The sequence below is a fragment of the Heterodontus francisci genome, chromosome X (genome assembly GCF_036365525.1).
Source record: "Heterodontus francisci isolate sHetFra1 chromosome X, sHetFra1.hap1, whole genome shotgun sequence".
In the NCBI taxonomy this organism is placed as follows: domain Eukaryota; kingdom Metazoa; phylum Chordata; class Chondrichthyes; order Heterodontiformes; family Heterodontidae; genus Heterodontus; species Heterodontus francisci.
In genome coordinates this window covers 4172661-4191810 of record NC_090421.1, presented here as the reverse complement: position 1 = coordinate 4191810, position 19150 = coordinate 4172661, and the positions used below count along the sequence as shown (strand labels likewise).

General features: G+C 42.2%; 1 protein-coding gene across 3 annotated transcripts in view; it reads left to right on the top strand.

Annotated features, from left to right (window-relative positions):
- The first annotated feature begins 299 nt into the window (after nucleotides 1-299).
- The window catches only part of esyt1a (extended synaptotagmin-like protein 1a), a 155199-nt gene continuing 136348 nt past the window's right edge, over nucleotides 300-19150 (top strand). For all 3 annotated transcript variants that reach the window (XR_010971233.1, XM_068024551.1, XM_068024550.1), the window contains exon 1: nucleotides 300-1256. Coding sequence is in view for 2 of the 3 variants with exons in the window: in XM_068024551.1 (XP_067880652.1) it covers nucleotides 930-1256 (327 nt within the window). In the remaining variant the exon portion in view is untranslated. The remainder of the gene's footprint in view (nucleotides 1257-19150) is intronic.

The following is a 19150-nucleotide window of genomic DNA, read 5'->3' as shown; positions in this document are numbered from 1 at the left end:
GATGTTCACAACTGTCTGTAAGTGTGCAAAAACCTTAAAATCCTCAGTAATGTTTCACAATGAATCCGTAATAAATAAATCCTCTTGGTAACTTGTGATGACCGTAAAGGCGGCCTTTTGAGGTATGTGTTGTGATCTTTAACGTAAGTTTTGTATCTGATGTCATCGTTCCGCGGGCTGCGTCTGATAAATTGCTGGCTAGTTTTTAAAAATAACATAAACACGTTTAGGAGCACGATGGTCCTTTTATTTTTAAAAAAAATTGCGAGAGAGTGAACGGATGTGACGGAAGTTTTTCCAGTCGTGTGAATGTGAAGGCCGGAGATTTGGCCTGGCTCTTTCGTTATGCTCGGGTCCGGTTTGCAATTTGGGACCGAACTTTCAGACACCAAAAACCCAAAACTGATAAGTCACCGTCCCGATCAAACTGCGCAGATACAGTATGAATTAAATATATTTTCCTAGACTTCTTTTGGCTGAGTTGAGGGGAGAAGTGTGATTATGAATGGATTTGGGATTTGCAGTGACATCCAAAGTTCCTAAACAAAAGAAGTGAGTCTTGAGTAAAGAATTTCTTCAGGATGCAGACGCCAGCAACGCCCTCTAGCAAAGGGCTATAAGAGAGAGCGAGGAGCTCTCGATTTCACTTCTTGCTACTGACAGGCGGTGGGCGGGGTGGCATTGGAGCGCGATTCTTCCTACCCAAGTGCGACTCTGTAACTTTTAGTGAAGCGACTTGCGACCGAAAGATTCGTTATTCTCTCGAGCCCGGTTTGCTGCAGTTAGGGAGGAACCCCAGCCGCTCGCGCTCAAATGACTTGCAGTGCTCTTTACTGAATCTAGACCACATTTTTTTTCAAATTTTTTGTGTTTGTTCTGTTGTCTTCTAAAAAAAAATCCTTTCCTTGTGGGGAAAAAAAAATCACTTCATGGATCGAAAGCCCAGCGCTCGCGAGGAGGGGGCGCCGATCTCAGTTGGCGGGACCCCTGAGGAAGCCAGAGTTCCGAGCCTGACCGTCACCGACATGATGGCTCTGTTAACCCGGTTCGGCAAAACGCTCCTATGGCTCATGCTGATTTATCTGACTGGTTACTTCAGGCTGAGTGTGAGCTTTCTGGTTTTCGGGCTGATGCTGTGGATGAGCTGGAAAATGCGGAGGGAGAGCAAGCAGAACAAGCTGAGGGATGCCTTCTACCTCCTGGAGAACGAAGAGACCGTGACCAAAACGAGGACAAACAAGAGCCTTCCAGCCTGGGTAAGGTTCGCTGTGCAAAAAGTGCAAGAGGGTTTTTTTTTGAGCTACAAAGTTTCTGTATCTATGGGGAATCGTAATCTGAGTCAGAAGCATTTTTGCAGAAAGAAAGATGCACGGGGTCCTAGTGCCGGTGTCATTTGCTCATTCCAGTTGCGCGTTCCATAGAACCAGAGAAAAAATTACGGCACAGGAGGAGGCCATTCAGACCGTCGTGTCCGTGCCAGCCGAAAAAACTAGCCGCCCAATCTAATCGTATCATTACTACAAATATATCCGCAGCAGTGAAGACCAATTTAAAAACGTCCTATGGATATAGGATGTGTACGTGTTGTGGAGCAATATATCGCAAATAATCTTAAATTAACATGCTATTTAGGCAAGATATTCTACTTTTTTATAAGGATTGAATTTTTTTAGATAAAACATCTCTCTCTATATGAAGGGTAATTTCTCATTATATTTCCGCAGATAGAAATTCCAATAGTGATGAATATATTTTTTCACATTATTGCATGCCTTGTTGATACAATATTATTGTTTTTAATTGTAGCAGATTTTAGGATGGTTTGTTCTTCTTAGATCTGGTAAAAATTCCTTTATGGAAAGGTTGCTGTGCATGAGGCACTGGGTGTGCTTGTATCCTTCCCTTGCTTCCCAGTGCAGTGGTGACTCTGAAGCAAAAGTACATATTTAATGTAGTTACAAGTTTTGATACAAGCTTGCGGTTCAGTGGTGCATAGCAACCTCGATCCCAGAGACTGCAGTTGCTGATCCATTAAAGTTGAACTATCTGCATTGGTCACCAGTACAGACTTTCAGGTAGTTAACCTGCGAGGGGAGGGGGGTGGAGACAGTAGAGGGATACAATGCCTGTTCCCTCCTCATTTTAGGCATCATATAGTGTTGAAAATGAAAAAAAAAAATGGGTGCAGAGTCTACATCTGATAGAACACATTGATTTTTTTATACAATTTGGTCTCACTGTATGGTGTCAGTGTACTGAAGCTCTAATTTATTGGATTATAAACAGGTAGGATTTGTGTTACCACCCATGATTGTCCAGGAAAAAGTACTAAGTAAAGGCACTTGGTTGCAAGAAGGGAGGGAATGCTAGCAGACTACCTACCACCACCCCCCCCCCCCCCACCCACCGCACCCACCGTGATGCCTGCCTCCAAAATGTGACTGTTGAATATTCCCCAGAGGCTGAGAAGTGTGATGTTGTTGTGATGTTCGCGGGACTGGAATGAGATTTAGCCAAATTTATGCAGAAATATGAGGCAAAGACTGGGAACAAATACCAGCTTCTTTCTTTTAGATTAGATTAGAGATACAGCACTGAAACAGGCCCTTCAGCCCACCGAGTCCGTGCCGAACATCAACCACCCATTTATACTAATCCTACACTAATCCCATATTCCTACCAAACATCCCCACCTGTCCCTATATTTCCCTACCACCTACCTATACTAGTGACAATTTATAATGGCCAATTTACCTATCAACCTGCAAGTCTTTTGGCTTGTGGGAGGAAACCGGAGCACCCGGAGAAAACCCACGCAGACACAGGGAGAACTTGCAAACTCCACACAGGCAGTACCCGGAATCGAACCCGGGTCCCTGCAGCTGTGAGGCTGCGGTGCTAACCACTGCGCCACTGTGCCGCCCAGGATTGAGCAGTGTCCAGGATTGAGCAGATGCTGTCCATGTTCTCTCAATGCAGGCACTCATTGATAAAACCAGTGGGTGATGTTAATGGACTTCAAATTGGAGCTCTTACCTGACTTTAAACAGCAGATTGCACTGCAGTTTAAAAAAAAAAAAATCTTTTCTGAAGTGTTTTATTCTTTTTCTGTAAATTTCAGATTAATGCTAATTTAATGAATGAATACTGTATGGACAGCTTTGTGCAATGTATTTATACCCAAAGTATAACAGTCTCTGATATATGTACCATACACTATTACACTGTGAGGGTTAAATTCCTCTTTTAACAAAAAATGGTAAAATGCCTGTATTTTCCCAGTGACTCACCAACAAAATTCCAGGAATGGGAGACTTCTGAGAATGCAATTTTGTTAATGGTTATGGGGAGAAGGCGGGGGAGTGGAAATGAGTAAATTGCTCTTTTGGAGAGATAGTGCAGACACGATGGGCCGAATAGCCTCCTGTGCTGTAACGATTCTGTGATTCTTTGGGTAAATACCATCCATGTCTTGACTTGTCTATGAGAAGTCAAAGAGCAAGTGATCAATGAAATTAAGCAGCAACTAGTTGGTGAATCAGAAAGACTGTACAAGTTGTACAGAATGGCAAGGCACCTGGAAGTGATGGTATCCTCACAGAAGTGTACAGCTGCGATTATCATCTCACAGCTAAAGAAGATGTTAAATAAAGATGGACACCAGGTATGCTATAAGGTCTGATGGATATCCTGCTTATTATCCTCTACGTGTGAGGGACATGTCAAATTCCAACCATAGTGGCTAGCTCTCTTATGATCACCTGAAAGATGCTTGTCAGAATACTCTTGAACGGGATCATTATGACAGCCTTAGAAGATGTTTTGTTCAAGAGTCAGTTTGGTTTCCACACTAACCATAGCATCACTGACTTGATCTTCACACTTGAGCAAGCGCAGGAGAATGCTGTAGAGTAGAATCGAGGCTTGTTCACCATGTTTGTTGACCTAACAAAAATGCCCAACACAGTGAACAGGTGAGCATCGTGGAATACCCTGGAAAAGTCCAGATGGCCTGCCAAGTTTGTCAGCATTGCCAAAGAGCACCAGTCTCAGTGGAGACTGTTAAGCTTTCCAAGTTAGCAGTGGAGCAAAGCAAAGTGGTTTTATGAATTTTAAACAGCCATTTTGTGGAATGCACCACAGCTTCTTGATAATCCTGGCATTTGCATCAGCTTCAGAACAAGTAGCAATTTATTCAAACTGAATCTGTGAGCAAGAGCAAAGCTTTGTGAAGAAATCATTCACAGACTTCTGTCTGCTGTTAGCCACGCCCTGCTGGCTTAGTCTGAGCATGACTTCCAATTTCTTGTGGACAATTTAGAATATGCCATCTCCTCCTTCAGCCTTGACAAAATGGGGGTGATGTTTCACTCTGCTCCTGGTGACATCACAGGAACCTTAGCATTAAGTTGCCGGCCAACAGCTGAAAACAGATCAGCAGTTCACTGCCTTGGCGGTATGACTGCAGCTGCATCATAACAATGAGTGTGTGAAATGTATGATAAAGGCATATGTTGCATTTGAAGGCAGAAGGATTGCATGTTTGAAAAGTGTCACATGAAACTGTTGATGGAAATCAAGACATACCAAGCCATGGTCCTTACCATTCTTCTATACAACTGAGAGATATGGACTGTTCACAGATGCTTCCTGGAGAACTCCGATATATTGTGGCATGATCACATAAGAAACAGAAGTTCTCAAATGACCAGACAAGCTGCGTATAGTTTATGGTGATGAAGGCACATACAAATGGACAACACTAGCCTGCTAAAGTACTGAACAATGTACACAACTGATGGTCAATGAAAACACTATAAGGATGTTTGAAGGCAATTCTTAAGTTCTGCAGAACAAACTGGGAAGTAGTAGTCACAGATCACTGGAGATAGCACAGTCCAATCTTCGCTGGTATACCCGACTTTAAGATGATTGACAAAATTTAAATGAAAAGAGCAATTGCAGGACCTGGCATGGAGCATTGGTAATTTTCTGTTATTCAAGAATCGCCCAATAAGCCATACATTGCAGCAGAAATCAACATTTAAAACCACAGCTTTTCTAATATTGTTAGTGTCAGCGATGTCCCTTTGACAATGACTCCATTTTGAGGTTTCACAGGAACAGTAACAACATTCATTACAGTCAATTGAACCATCATCAAACACGCTTAACATTGAATAGAACAACTTATAAACCTGGATCAAAGACTAGCTTAGGCAGTTTAGACCAGTCTTTACTGAGATTCAGAAACATTGCTGTCATGGGGGAATCTTGTAAACTTAGATAATCACTGCAACAGAGTTTTTGTTTTGCAAGGCAACACTGTTCCTTTGAAGACCAGTTTCAGTTATTGACACAAATAGATTGTTTAGGGCAGAATGTGAACACTTTAAAAAGTGACACCTTGTGATGTCCTGTATAGAATGACTGACTTGACTGACTGCTTCTGAAATATTAGGATGCAATGGTCTAAGACGGTTGTTCAGTCTCTGGCTTTGTTAAATAAAGGTTAACATTAAGCCATAGACGAGGCATTAGACTGAGAATGTGACTGGAATGGGGCAGTCCACACCAGTTCAGTCTGTAGGGGCAAGCAGGTACGATAGCGACTTTTAAGAGGCATCTTGACTAATACATGAATAGGATGGGAATAGAGGAATACGGTCCCCGGAAGTGCAGAAGGTTTTAGTTTAGGTAGGCACCAAGATCGGCGCAGGCATGGAGGGCCGAATGGCCTGTTCCTGTGCTGTGCTGTACTGTTCTTTGTTCTTTGACTGTACAGAATCATTTCTAGTACATTCGTATCCATTGGAATCATTACTTGAAGGCCTGATAATGTGTAGTATTTCAAACAGTATTTTCAATATCCGCAGAGTCAGGAGAATTTATAATGGGGAATAGAGAAATGGCAGAGAAGCTAAATGATTACTTTGTGTCTGTCTTCACTGAGGAAGATACAAGAAATCTCCCAGAATTAGAGATCCAAGGGATTAGGGGGAATGAGGAATTGAAGGAAATTAGTATTAGTAAGAAGGTTGTATTGGAGAAATTAATGGGGCTAAAGGTTGATAAGTCCCCATGACCTGATATTCTACAACCCAGAATGTTGAAAGAAGTAGCTATGGAGATAATAGACGCATTGGTGATCATCTTCCAAAATTCTATAGATTCTGGAGTGGTTCCTGCAGATTGGAAGGTCGCAAATGTCAACCCCACTATTTAAGAAGGGAGGGAGAGAGAAAACAGGGAAGTACAGACCTGTTAGCCTTACATCAGTCATTGGGAAAGTGCTAGAATCTATTCTAAAGGATGTCATAAATGGGCACTTGGATAATAATGATCTGATTGGGCATAGTCAACATGGATTTATGAATGGGAAATCATGTTTGATGAATCTGTTGGAGTTTTTGAAGATGTTACTAACAGAATTGATAAAGGGGAGTCGATGGATGCGGTATACTTGGATTTACAGAAGGCTTTTGATAAAGTCCCCCACAGGAAATTGGTTAGCAAAATTAAAGCACATGGGATAGGAGGTAATATACTGGCATGGATTAAGGATTGGTTAACAGGCAGAAAACAGAGAGTAGGAATAAAGGGGTTATTCTCGAGTTGGCAGACTGTGTCTAATGGGGTACCGCAGGAATCAGTGCTTGGGCTCCAGCTGTTCACAATATATATCAATGATTTGGATGAGGGGACCAAATGTAATGGCAGACTGTGTCTAATGGGGTACCGCAGGAATCAGTGCTTGGGCTCCAGCTGTTCACAATATATATCAATGATTTGGATGTGGGGACCAAATGTAATATTTCCAAGCTCGCGGATGACACAAAACTAGGTGGGAATGTGTGTTGTGAGGAAGATGCAAAGCGACATCAAGGGGATTTGGAAAGACTTCTTTTGGCAAGAACATGGCAGATGGAATATAATGTGGAATAATTTGAGGTTATCCACTTTGGTAGGAGGAACAAATGTGCAGAGTATTTCTTAAATGGTAAGAGATTAGAAAGTGTAGATGGACAAAGGGACCTACCTGGGTGTCCTCGTCAATAAATCACTGAAAGAAAACAGCAGGTGCAGCAAGCAATTAGGAAGACTAAAAGTATGTTAGCTTTTATCGCAAGAGGATTTGAATTCAGGAGTAGCAACGTCTTGCTTCAATTTTATAGAACCTTGGTTAGACGGCACCTGAAGTACTGTGTGCAGTTTTGGTCCCCTTAGGAAGGATATTATTGTCATTGAGGGAGTGCAACAAAGGTTCACCAGACTTGTTCCCGGGATGGCGGGACTGTCCTATGAAGAGAAATTGGGGCAACTGGGCCTTTATTTTCTAGAGTTTCAAATAATGAGAGGTGATCTCATTGAAACCTGCAAAATACTTAAAGGGATAGACAGGGTAGATACAGGCAAGATGTTTCCCCTGGTTGGAGAGTCTAGAACCAGGGGACACAATATCAAAATAAGGGGGAAGCCACTATGGACAGAGATGAGGAGAAATTTCTTTACTCAGAGGGTTGTGAATCTTTGGAATTCTTTACCCCAGAGGGCTGTGGAAGCTCAGTCATTGTGTATGTTTAAAGCAGAGATTGACAGATTTCTAAATACAAATGACATAAGGGGATATGGGGATTGTGTGGGAAAAAGGCACTGAGTGGATGATCAGCTATGATCGTATTGAATGGCAGAGCAGGCTCGATGGGCTGAATGGCCTACTCCTGCTCCTATGTTCCTAGCAGGGGCATTTCTGTGCAAATTGGGTACAACTACACCTCAAGCATCAAACCTCAAAGAGGGAGACTGGAGAGAGAATCACTGGTGAGTAGGGAAATAAAAAAACCTGTGTGGTAGTGCTCAGAAGAAAAATTTAAAATAGAAAAAGATAAAATAAAGAGATGGATCATTGCCAAACTGCAAAGTTAAGTCAAAGAGCAAAGACAGAGAGGAAGAAATGGTGCCAAATTTCCTGTGCTTTGCATTCCCTAGGGTAAAGGGGTGGAAACCTATGATGCTGAGTCTCTGTTTCCCTTATGTTGCCCTGGGATTTGCTGGACTTTTTTGGGGGTGCGGGCACAGGTTGAGGGCTATCACAAAAAGGAGACCAGGGTGGCGGGGGAATCTTCTGCCTCCTTTACTTCACTCAACACCAGGGACACTCTGAAGAAGCGGGCCTTGGGCTTGTGCCCAGTGTTAGTGTCTAATAGGTTCTGTTAACGAATGTTAAATACCTAGTAGTTGAAGGTAATAGGGTGAACAGGTATTGGGTGTTGATTAGTTAATTGCACTCATCTTTATATAAAGAAGAGTCAGCCAGCACTGCCTGGGTGTTGTTAGGAGTGGAGAAGTAGCTCTGAGGCAAGCAATAAACAGTCTCCACCAAAGCATCCTAGTCTCAGTGTCTTCTTCACAAACAGGCTTGGAAGTTTCTATAACATTGGTAGCAGAGGATGGCTGCCTAAAAGTGAAGATTGGAGACTAAGATTTATTTTCAGACAGGCGATTAGAATTGGAGTTAATTTTTTTTTGAAAAGACTGTAATTGGAGTTTTTCTTTGAAGAAAGAAGACCGAAATCGGGTGTAAGGTGTTGGGAAATGATTTTCCACTGCTATTTTGTGAAGCTGAATCTTGTGATCAATGGAAAAATGAAGTTGCTCTACGGACACGGGTTATGTCTTTGCCAAAAAGAAAGCAAGGAATATCCCTTGTACTGTTGCTTCCTGCCGGAAGCCAAATCAGGTGCAAAGTGTTCTTTGAGCTAGTGGCTCATCATTTGGACAATCTCTTTAAAATTTATGGATAAAATTTATGAAAGATGACTTATTGAATGCCTGTGGTCAGACTTTGATAAATGTAGAAAAATGGATGGTTTTTCCATATAAGAATATATCATGGAGTCTAACTTACTATATGCAAGATTACAGTGATTCTACTTGGAAATTCCTAAGTCAGCACTTGCCATCAAATTGTTGGATTGTGCTTGGATATCGTAGTTTTAACTGGAGTTAAATTTGAGGACAGAGACCTGCTTTTTGATCAGATGACTTGAAGCCTTTAAAAAAAAAAATTGGGAGAACATTCATTTTTGGCTGCTTTTATGGTACAGATGGGCTTTTCAGTGGTGACAGTGAAGATGGAGGATACAATGTTAACAGCATTTTGAGGCTGTTCCAATGTGGGGCCTGGAGTCCATACGAAAGAAGAATCTCAAAAAGACTGAGGATAGGGCGCATTTTAGCAGCTATAACAGATGGCAGGAATATGGCAGAAGAATGAACCCCAGGGGTGGTCAGTGGGTGTTTCAGATGTGACTCAAAGTATCATTATTTGTTGAATTGTCCATAAAGGAATAACAGGGTTTTTGAGATGACATATGACGTGCAAGGTTTGGAAGATGAGGATGACACTACTGATCAGAAGGAATTGTACTGGTCACGAGAAGCTTCAGTCTGGTAATGAGTGTCCTAGTAGCAGATTCGTTCAGTTGTGCAGTACTAGACAGTGGGTGCATGTCCACAGTATGTGGAGTGGACTGGTCAGTGTTGCATGGAATCTTTAAGTAAGGAAGACTGAATATGACCATTCTACCTGTTTCAGGTTTGGGGATGAGAGCACGTTGAAATCACTAAAAAGAATGGTAATTCTGTGTAAAATAACAGGGGCAAACCATTTTATTAGTACAGATGTAGTATCCAGTGAAATACGTTTTGCTGTTAAGTAAGTTGTCTATGAAGAAGGCCCAAATGAAATTGGATGTGGAACATGATAAGGCGATTTGTCTTTGGGAAATCTATAGATTTGTAGCTTACACAGTCAGGACATTATTGTATTCCTTTAATGAGACCTAACATCTCTAAGTAGAATGTTAAAGAGGTATTAATGGCATCCAGGGGTAGGGATTTAAAGGAGAAAAGGCAGATTATTTCAAAACTACATCAATAGTCTGTGCAAGGTTCTGTTAAAAGATGCAGGGGTAATAAATGATTGTACTAAACTTACCGAGGATATCAGTGAAAAATGTGCTATCTGTATTTTTTTTTAAAAAAGAGGCTGCCATCATGACCGGTAGTGAGTCTCCCATTTGCAAGGGACTTTAATGAAACCGTAGCGATGGACTTGAAGGTATGGGATAAAGACAAAAACATTTTTCTTCTATACTTCATAGTGTTAAGACCGAGGTGGGAGGAATGTGCTATTTTTCTAGTTCCGCTTCTCCACAGCTCAACATATATTTAAATTATTTTCTTAGTCACCGATACAGTCAATCATGGACTCTATTTTTATCCCAGAATAAAACACACCAACCAGGTTTCTTTAAATAACAAAATAAGTTTATTATAAAACAAGCCTTGACCAGTAACGATGCAAAGCATTAACACACAGATTGAAATATAAAAGTTCCCTTTTTACCTTAGTTGCACACACAAACACATACACACTGGTTAACTGAAAAAAAATTGAGATTTACTCTTTAGAGCTCTATTACCAAAAAAAAAGAACAAAAAGAATACTTTGGCCAGATACTTGCTAATTCTTGGAGGAAAAAGAGAAGATATGGAAAGATGTCAGATGTCCTTTGTTTTGGTTTGGCGTCCCAAATACCCGTAGATGGCTGTCGCTGGGATCTTCCTAGAACAGTTCTTGTCAGGTGACGTTGAAGATCAGTTTGGGCAGGCTTTCCAGGAAAAATGCAACAACAGGGGTTTCAGGCATTTTCTTACACTTGCTTCTCAAAGAGATGGAAAGAGTGGCAGGCTTTTCAAAGAGCTGGAACAAGCTGAATTGGGGCTTGTCCTTGGCAGGTTGATTCTTCAACTCCATTTCAAGCCATTGTCCCTATCCCAACTGCCTGTCCAAAGCGAAACCAAAAACAATGTCATAAGAGTCCAGCCTCCTGACTCCTTTAAATTTTGACCTGTCACTTCTTGGTAAACATCTTTTCCCCCAAGTCAAAAAAAACTATTGGGTAATTATCTGAAGACAGGTGCCTTCCAGTGAGGGCTTGTTTTTAGCGCTCCTTGATTCTTCCAGGAACTGTTGTTTGCAAGCTCAGTCCAAAAGACCTTCTGATGACCTCTTTTTAAAAAGAAGCACAAAGTTCCAGCATCATTGGAATCTTTTCAGTTTGAAAGCACAAATCCTCATAATTTAACAAATAAAAATGGGAGCACTCCTAACACTAGACATAGTGACTAGATTCAGTCTGTCAATGGTACTTTTTTTCCTTTACTATAAATTAATAGTGGATAAGATAATGGAAAGGTGGATAGGAATGGGACTGGGAGCACCGGCTAGGTTTCTAACTGATGATGGAGAAGAATTTGCCAATGATGATTTCGGGAGTATGTGTGAAAATTTGAATATTGTAGCAATGCACACTGCAGCAGAAAGTCCTTTTTAGTAAAGGGATTTGTGAGGGAAATCACACCGTGATTGACGAAATGCTCTGAAAAATTTTAGCTGACTAGCCAAATTGTAAATTGACAACTGCTCTGGTGTGGGCAGTACATGCGAAAAACACGCCCCAAATGGTTGGGAGCTACAACCTCTATCAATTAGTTTATAGCAGGAACCCGAAAATACCTTCAGTAATGTGGGTTCATTCTCTGGCTTTAGAGGGGTCTACAATTAGTTCCATTTTTGCAGAACATTTGAATGCCATGCATGCTGGGAGAAGAGCGTTTATTAAGGTGGAGGTTTCAGAAAAAATCAGGATCCTCAAAGCTGTCCTATCAGGCCATCAGAAAATAATTTTAATACCAGGGACATGGTGTATTACAAAAGAGAAGGGCAGAAAGAATGAAGAGGCCCAGGAAAAGTTATAGGCACTGATGGCAAAAACTGTAATTTTGCAACATGGCAACCAAACCATTAGAGTACATTCCTCGCGGCTTATTGGCACTGAATCTGAACAAATGATGGACACTGATGCACCATGTACTTTGCATGCACGTATGTCGGACCTTTGCGAGCAACAGGATTGTGGCAGATAATGGGCTGACTGAGAGTGGACCAAGTGATAATGAAGATCAAGATAAGGCCATTTATCCCAAAGGTCAACTACTGAAAGTTGGGACTAGAGTGATGTACATGCCAGAAGGGACTAGTGAATGGAGGGAAGCCACCATTATAGGAAGGGCAAGACAGGCCACAGGGAAATACCAACATTGGCTGAATGTGCAAGACAAGGGACAAGATATCAGACCTATAGATTGGCAGAAGGAAGTAAAAATATGGAAGGCCAGAAAATGTAGTATAAGTTCAGACAGCGGACCTGAAGATGATCATAGTACAAGGAAAAGGTCAGGAACTTGAGAGGAAGTCTGGTCGTAGGAGAGACAGGTCCAGTAGTAGCAGTCCAGAAAGGGATAGGAAATCTAGTAGGGGACGTGGTTTCACAAGAGCAAGGACAGAGAGCAGGCGAGGAGCGCCACAAGATGTAGGAGCCCTTACGATAGAGAAGCTCTAGTGACTAAAACAAGTTAGATGGTGAATTGGTAAAGGATGCTAAAAGAAAAGAGCCTGACAATTGGAGAGAGTTTGGTGTATACACAGAGGTGCCAGATAGAGGAAAACCAGCATTGTCCCATAGATGGATCTGTACAAAGATAGTACTTCCCGATGGTATGTATAAAGCTAAGGCATGCCTGGAGCTCGGGGATTTGAGAAATGACTAGGCGACCAAGAAGTTAGAGTAGACTCCTCAACAGCAGGAAAAGCAAGTTTGAGGATTTTCCTAGCCCTTTTAGTGACACCCTCATGGGAATGTAAGTCCATTGGTATCAAAGCAGCATTTTTGCAAGGGGAGAAATTTCAAAGCGAAGTATTTTTAAAGCCACCAAAAGAAGCTGGAGATATATAAGGGAAATTATGGAAGCTAAACAAGTGTGTTTATGGACTAAACAATGCATCCAGGACGTGGTATTTTTCAGTTAGGTCCGTCCGACTAAAAGTTGGTTGTATTCAGCTAAAAGCGGATCCGGCAATGTTTTATTGGTACTATGAATTAGGAGCAGAAGTAGGCCATTCAGCCCATCGAGCCTGTTTCGCCATTTAATATCATGGCTGATCTGTTTCTGTTTCGAATTCCACACACTCATCTACCCCCGATAATCTTAGAGATTCTGGTTAGGCAAGGGAATCAATCTACCTCCACCTTAAAAATAAATGGTTGTGTACACAAACTAGGCCGGATGCTTGCTATGATGTATTAGAATTGAGCACCATGCTGAAACATGCTACTGTTGGGGAAGTGCTGAAAGCAAATAAGACACTGAAGAGATTGAGTTTAGACAAATGTACACTCCAGTTTCCAGCCTTGAGTGACCAAGAAATGAAATTAGTCACTTTTAGTGACATCTCACATGTTAATCTTCCCGATGGTTATTTGAGTACAGCAGGGTTCACTGTATTTTTGGTGGGAAGAAATGATAAATGTTGTCCATTAGCCTGGGAATCGAAGAAAATAAAAGAGGATAGTTAAAAGCACCTTAGCTGCTGAGACACTTGCACTGATAGAAGTGATATGGGTATGTATTAATTGAATATTTTAAAGGAACTCTTTTGTATAAGGGGCAATGGGAGAAACATTTTCCTAACATAATGCTGTATAGATAATCATTCTCTCTGGGACAATGTTCAATCAACAAAAAAGTGTCACTAGTATAAAAGAAATGTTGGAACGAAACAAAATTTCCAAAATAAAATGGGTCGATGCAAGCCATCAGTTGTCGGATTGTTTTACAAAAAGTGCTTGTTCAAAGAAATTGCTGGATATCCTCTAAGAGGGCCGTCTTGTGTTATGAGTTGATAGACCATGAAAAATTTCATGTTACGATTGCTTTGCAACTCTTTAACCAAGTTCTTTTTTAAAAAGTGGGGGGAGGGGGTGAACATCTGGTATGTTAATAGCTGGTGTTGTTCAAGGTTGATGGTATAATGTATCATTATTTTGTCTCTCCTCTTTAGTTTTCTTTAAATTAAATACATATATGTAAAAGAGGGGAATCTGTTCGTGTCTAATAAGTTCTGTTAACGAATGTTAAATACCTAGTGGTTGAAGGTAATAGGGTGAACAGGTGTTGGGTGTTGATTAGTTAATTGTACTCCGATGTTTATATAAAGAGCCAGCCAGCACTGGCTGGGTGTTGTTAAGAGTGGAGAAGTAAGCTCTGTGGCAAGCAATAAACAGTCTCCACCAAAGCATCCTAGTCTCAGTGTCGTCTTCACAAACAGGCTTGGAAGTTTCTGTGACGCCCAGCTCCTTCTAATCAGATGATTGGACAGGGCCAGTCAGAGAAAACCCCAACTAAGTCATTCCTGGAACATGGATTGGTGCAGGAGACCTCTGACTGACTGCTGTTTCTGAACAGCAGCCAGAAGGCTTGAATGCCAGCAGGCTGCCCCAGTGCTGGACTCTGCCAGGGGACAGGCCTGACCTTTGTAAATAACCTGAACCCAGAAATACAGGAGACTTTGGGTTATTGCAGGTGGAGTGCACTTTGGGTGTGCTGTACCTGCCTACTGCCCAGGTGGAGGGGGAAGAGGGACATGAAAACTGGCTCTGCATTGTATCAAATTAAGATTTTTGTTTTTATAATTTGCAGTTTACTGGATTTTCACAATTGCAAAGCTTATATTTCAGCACCTACAATAATAGTATTTATAATTCAAATTATTAATGCCAAGGCTGCTCAGGGCTCTGCTAATAAAGGGAGTAGCTGGACCAGAAAGTTTGACTCCATGTCTGTGCTGGCTGAAGCTGATCTCGATAAGGATGGCAATAGTGAGTTTCAGGTCCAGGGTTAGGGAAGGGCAGGATCAGCCAGCCGCCCTGGTGAAAAACACGTGTGGATATTGAGTGAGAAGAACATTGGGCTTGGTTGTAATGTCCTCTGCGGTTGCATAGATTGCAGATGCTCACTGCCTAGGCTTATACAAAAGAATCACTTGGGCAAAGTACCAGAAAGATACTGATGCCTGCCAGCTGCACCCCAGACTGGATTCAACACCTTTAGGAGAGAAGGGAGCAAAAGGATTACTGATGGTAAGAATGTGAAAGAAAGAAAGACTTGTATTTATATAGCACCTTTACATGACCACAGGACGTCCCAAAGTGCTTTACAACCAATAAAATACTTTTGAAATATAGTCACTGTTGTAATGTCGGAAACATGACAGCAAGGTCCCACAAACAGCAATGTCATAATGGCCAGATAATCTGTTTTAGTGATGTTGACTGCGGGATAAACATTGGCCAGGGCACCAGGGATAACTCCCCTGTTCTTCAAAATGGTGCCATGGGATCTTTTACATCTATCTTGGAGAGCAGAAGGGGCCTTGGTTTAATGACTCATCTGAATGACGGCACCTCTGACAGTGCAGCACTTCTTCAGTACTACACTGGAGTGTAAGCCTAAACCTTTGTGCTCAAATCTCTGGAGTGGGATTTAAACCCACAACATTCTGACTTGGAGGCAAGAGTGCTGCGAACTGAGCCATGGCTGACATGTGAGTGGTCAGCTGAATCTGTGAACCCATTCTAACACATGCTTGAGCAATCAGGAAGCATCTTATGCAAGTTTTTGTTTACTGATTGTCAGATTTACATGTAAAAAGGTTCCTTTTAACTACTTCAGTGTCAGGCTGCCAGTGCTTATGTCTGGAGGTTTGGCAATCTTTATTTCAAGGCCTGAGACAGAGGGAATTGAGAGATATGATGCATGATTCTAAACTTGTTCCATGTGAGGTCATTTCCTCCACTCCTGTAGGTTGGCACTGGTCCAAATCATCTTGTAAATATAGTTGCAGACATTTGTGTGTTTTTGCATAGACACAGATGGCTTCAATGTTTTGGGTTCCATCATGAAAGTGAGTACATTTTGTTCCAAGTCCAGGTAATACTGCTAATAAAATGATGCGAGCCAAAGAGCTCTTTACTGCCAATGTCAAGGTGTGGTCTCAAAAGGCATGGGGTGGACAGGCATCAATTAAAATTCATTGAAAACTTTTATAATTTTTGGAATCAAGACCCCTACATCATACTAGAAGAGTAGACTTTTTATGTTTAAAAAAGGCTTTAGGTGACCAGTTTACATTACTGAAATCTTAGAATGTTAGTATAAAGGTGGACAGGTGTTAACCATCCCAGCACAAGTTTCAACATTGAGAATTCTTCTTTATGGAGCTGTTAGTTCATCATTTACGTAGATAGCTCCCTTCATGAAAATTGGTAGTGTATAGTTGCTATCTGCCTCTATACCATTATTCAGCTAAATAAAATTCTTATCAGTCAGTATGCCACTAGTAGAGAGGGCAGGGTGAAGTCAGAAAATGCATTGAGTTTTCCACAGTTCATATTCTGGTTAGAAAGGTCTCATCACTGAATGAAATCTGGCAGCTGTTGTAGGAGTGCATGACTGTAGGAGCTGGTGCTTTTTGCTGTTTGGGAGTGTACGAGTGAGCGTGGGTAGTAATGGTGAGGGAAGTGGTAACTTGGGATGTGAGTGGATTTGAGGGAAAGCCCCCGGAACACGTGGTAACTCGGCACTGTTCAGATCAGCTGCTTTGATGGTCTTCCTGCAAAGCAAAGATTTAGTGTGATGATAAAGAGCACACTTTACTTAGGAATGAATGTTAAGCTTCATACCTGCTGGTTGTCAGGAGATGTATCTTTTTTTCCCCTAGTGTTACAGTAAGATATGAAGGTTCCAGCTTCAATTCATGGTGCTGCATTAGGTGTTGTCAGTGATCGAGGCACTATAATTGGTCTTTGCCTCTGGGTTGTGTGTTGAGGGGCATCTGCAAGGTTCTTGCTCCGAATGTAGTGAAATGTCAGAACACAGGACTGGAGGAGACCATTCCATTTGGAAGGTCCCAGGGTTCAGAGTTCAAAAACTGAATGCACAGGTCACTCCTTATATCCTGCAATTGATTTTCTTGCCCAAGACCTGTACAGCTCCCTCTTTAAAAATTAGATATTCTCAGCTGGCTCCCTGGACAGTCCATTCCAAGTATTCACCAACCTTTTTTGGGAATAGTTCTGTCTGATTTGTCCAGTCACCTTCCTTTTGAGTTCCATCCCTTCACCACAGGCAGTTTTTCAAGGTTTAACTAGTCAATACCTTTTAAGGATCCTGAAACCCTCAGAGTCCTCTTTTCTACTACACACCATCTCCCTCCCATTGTCTCTCCTTGTAGCTCAGGTGGCTGATGCCAGGTATCATGTGGAAGCTCTGTTGACTCTCAGCGTCATGTACTTCCTGCAATATGGCACCCAGAACAGCACACCTTACTCCAGATGGATAGGACCCTATGCCCTGTACAGGTTCAGTATCATGGCCTGTCACTTATCTTCCACTTCATGTGTTCTACAAGCCAAGATAATGTTTGTCTTATTTACTGCTGTCACACATTGTTTGAAGTTACCTCCACAATCTGTCCACCAAGTCCCCCCACCCCCAAACTGTGCTGTACCCAGTAGACTACTATTTAGAATCTAGTTCATGTTTTTTCTCCTTCCCTGGTCACATCACTTTGTATTTTGTTGACATTGAATTTCATGTCATTTCTCAGCCCAGCTCCCAATCTATCTGCACCTGATCAGCCTGCTCTTCACTGCTTGCAACCCCTCCCTCACTTTAGTATGATTAGCAAATTTTACAGTTTGTCTTTAACTACACTTCTGAAACATTAAAACAAAGCATGGTTAACTGTTATATAAAAACAGAAAGTGCTGGAAATACTCAGCAGCTCTGGCAGCATCTGTGGAGAGAGAAACAGTTAATAGGCAGAATTTTACCAGCACCTGGTGGCAGGAATGGAGGTGGGGGATCCAGCAGAATATTGGGGAGCCGCATTGGGATGGCTCCAGGATGCATTCCCGCCGCCTGGGATGTTTCCCAATGGTGGGCTGGGACCTGGATCAGCTGCCTAAACCGTGGAGCAGTCAATTTAAGTATCTAAGGACCCAATTAGGCACAATTCTTCGGGCCTGCTGGCAGAGCGGAGGCCACCAGCTTAATGGAGGTGGCCTCCCTGTGGAAGCCCACTGGCCATCAGAGCTCGAGGCTCCATGGCTTATTGAAGTGGCCGCATGAAGGAAAGACAGCCTCTGCTGCCCACTGAAGGGCTTTCCTGTCCGTTCTGAGGGGCCTTCCACCCTTGGCCCCTCAGAATATATTTTGAAGTGCCCTTGCGGCCCCAGATTGCTCCTGGTGGTGCTGCTGAGGCTTCAGAGCTGCTGGTCCTCTGGGCTGGCAGCATTGGGAGCCTGCCTACTGTCCTTAACTGGTCGGTGAGCTGGAGATGGTCAATTAGGAGGCCGCCTCCAATAAAATTGTTGAACCGGTCTTGCAGCTGGCCAGTCCGGGCTTGGGACCCCCATTTTGTCTTGATGTTGAGTCCCGAAGCTCGCAGTAAAATCCTGCCCAATGTTTAGGTCAATGACCTTTCATCAGAACCCTTGGTTAACTCTTAACTGCTTTCTGAAGTGGCCTAACAAGCACTCCGAGGGTAACTGGAAATGGGTGATAAATGGAGCCCTGCCACTGACGGTCACATTCCGAGAATTAATTTTTAAAAAGTGAATAGCATTGATCCTTGGGACAACCCAACCAGTCACGTCCCACCTAACTCCATTTATAATTATCCTCTATCTCCTTTGATGCGGCCAGCTGAAATCCCCTTCAATAATTGCCCAGCTATTCTGTGCTTTTCAAAATTTCTTATGGTACCTATAAGACGATAAGGCATGGGTCTTATCAAAAGCCTTGCTGAAGTTCAGTCAGATGCTATCTGTGGAGTTCCCTTTACCCACAAGCTCCAGTACCCGCTCAAAGAATTCTAACAGGTTTGTTGAGCACAATCATGAGTGTAGATTTGTTGGCAAACTTCAAGTTGGTTAGAAAATGGCTGACGCTACAGTGGCAGGTAGAGGTATGTGCTTTATTCAGCAATCCTTTTAGTTACGTAACCCAACCATGGATTGCAGTAAAAACAGCACAAGCTGACAGGAATGTTCTCTGGAATCATTAGTTACAAGCGGTCAGTTATGTAAGGAGCTCTGAAATAAAAACAAGAAATGCTGGAAATACTCAGCAGGTCTGGCAGCACCTGTGGAGAGAGAAGCAGAGTTAACATTTCAGGTCA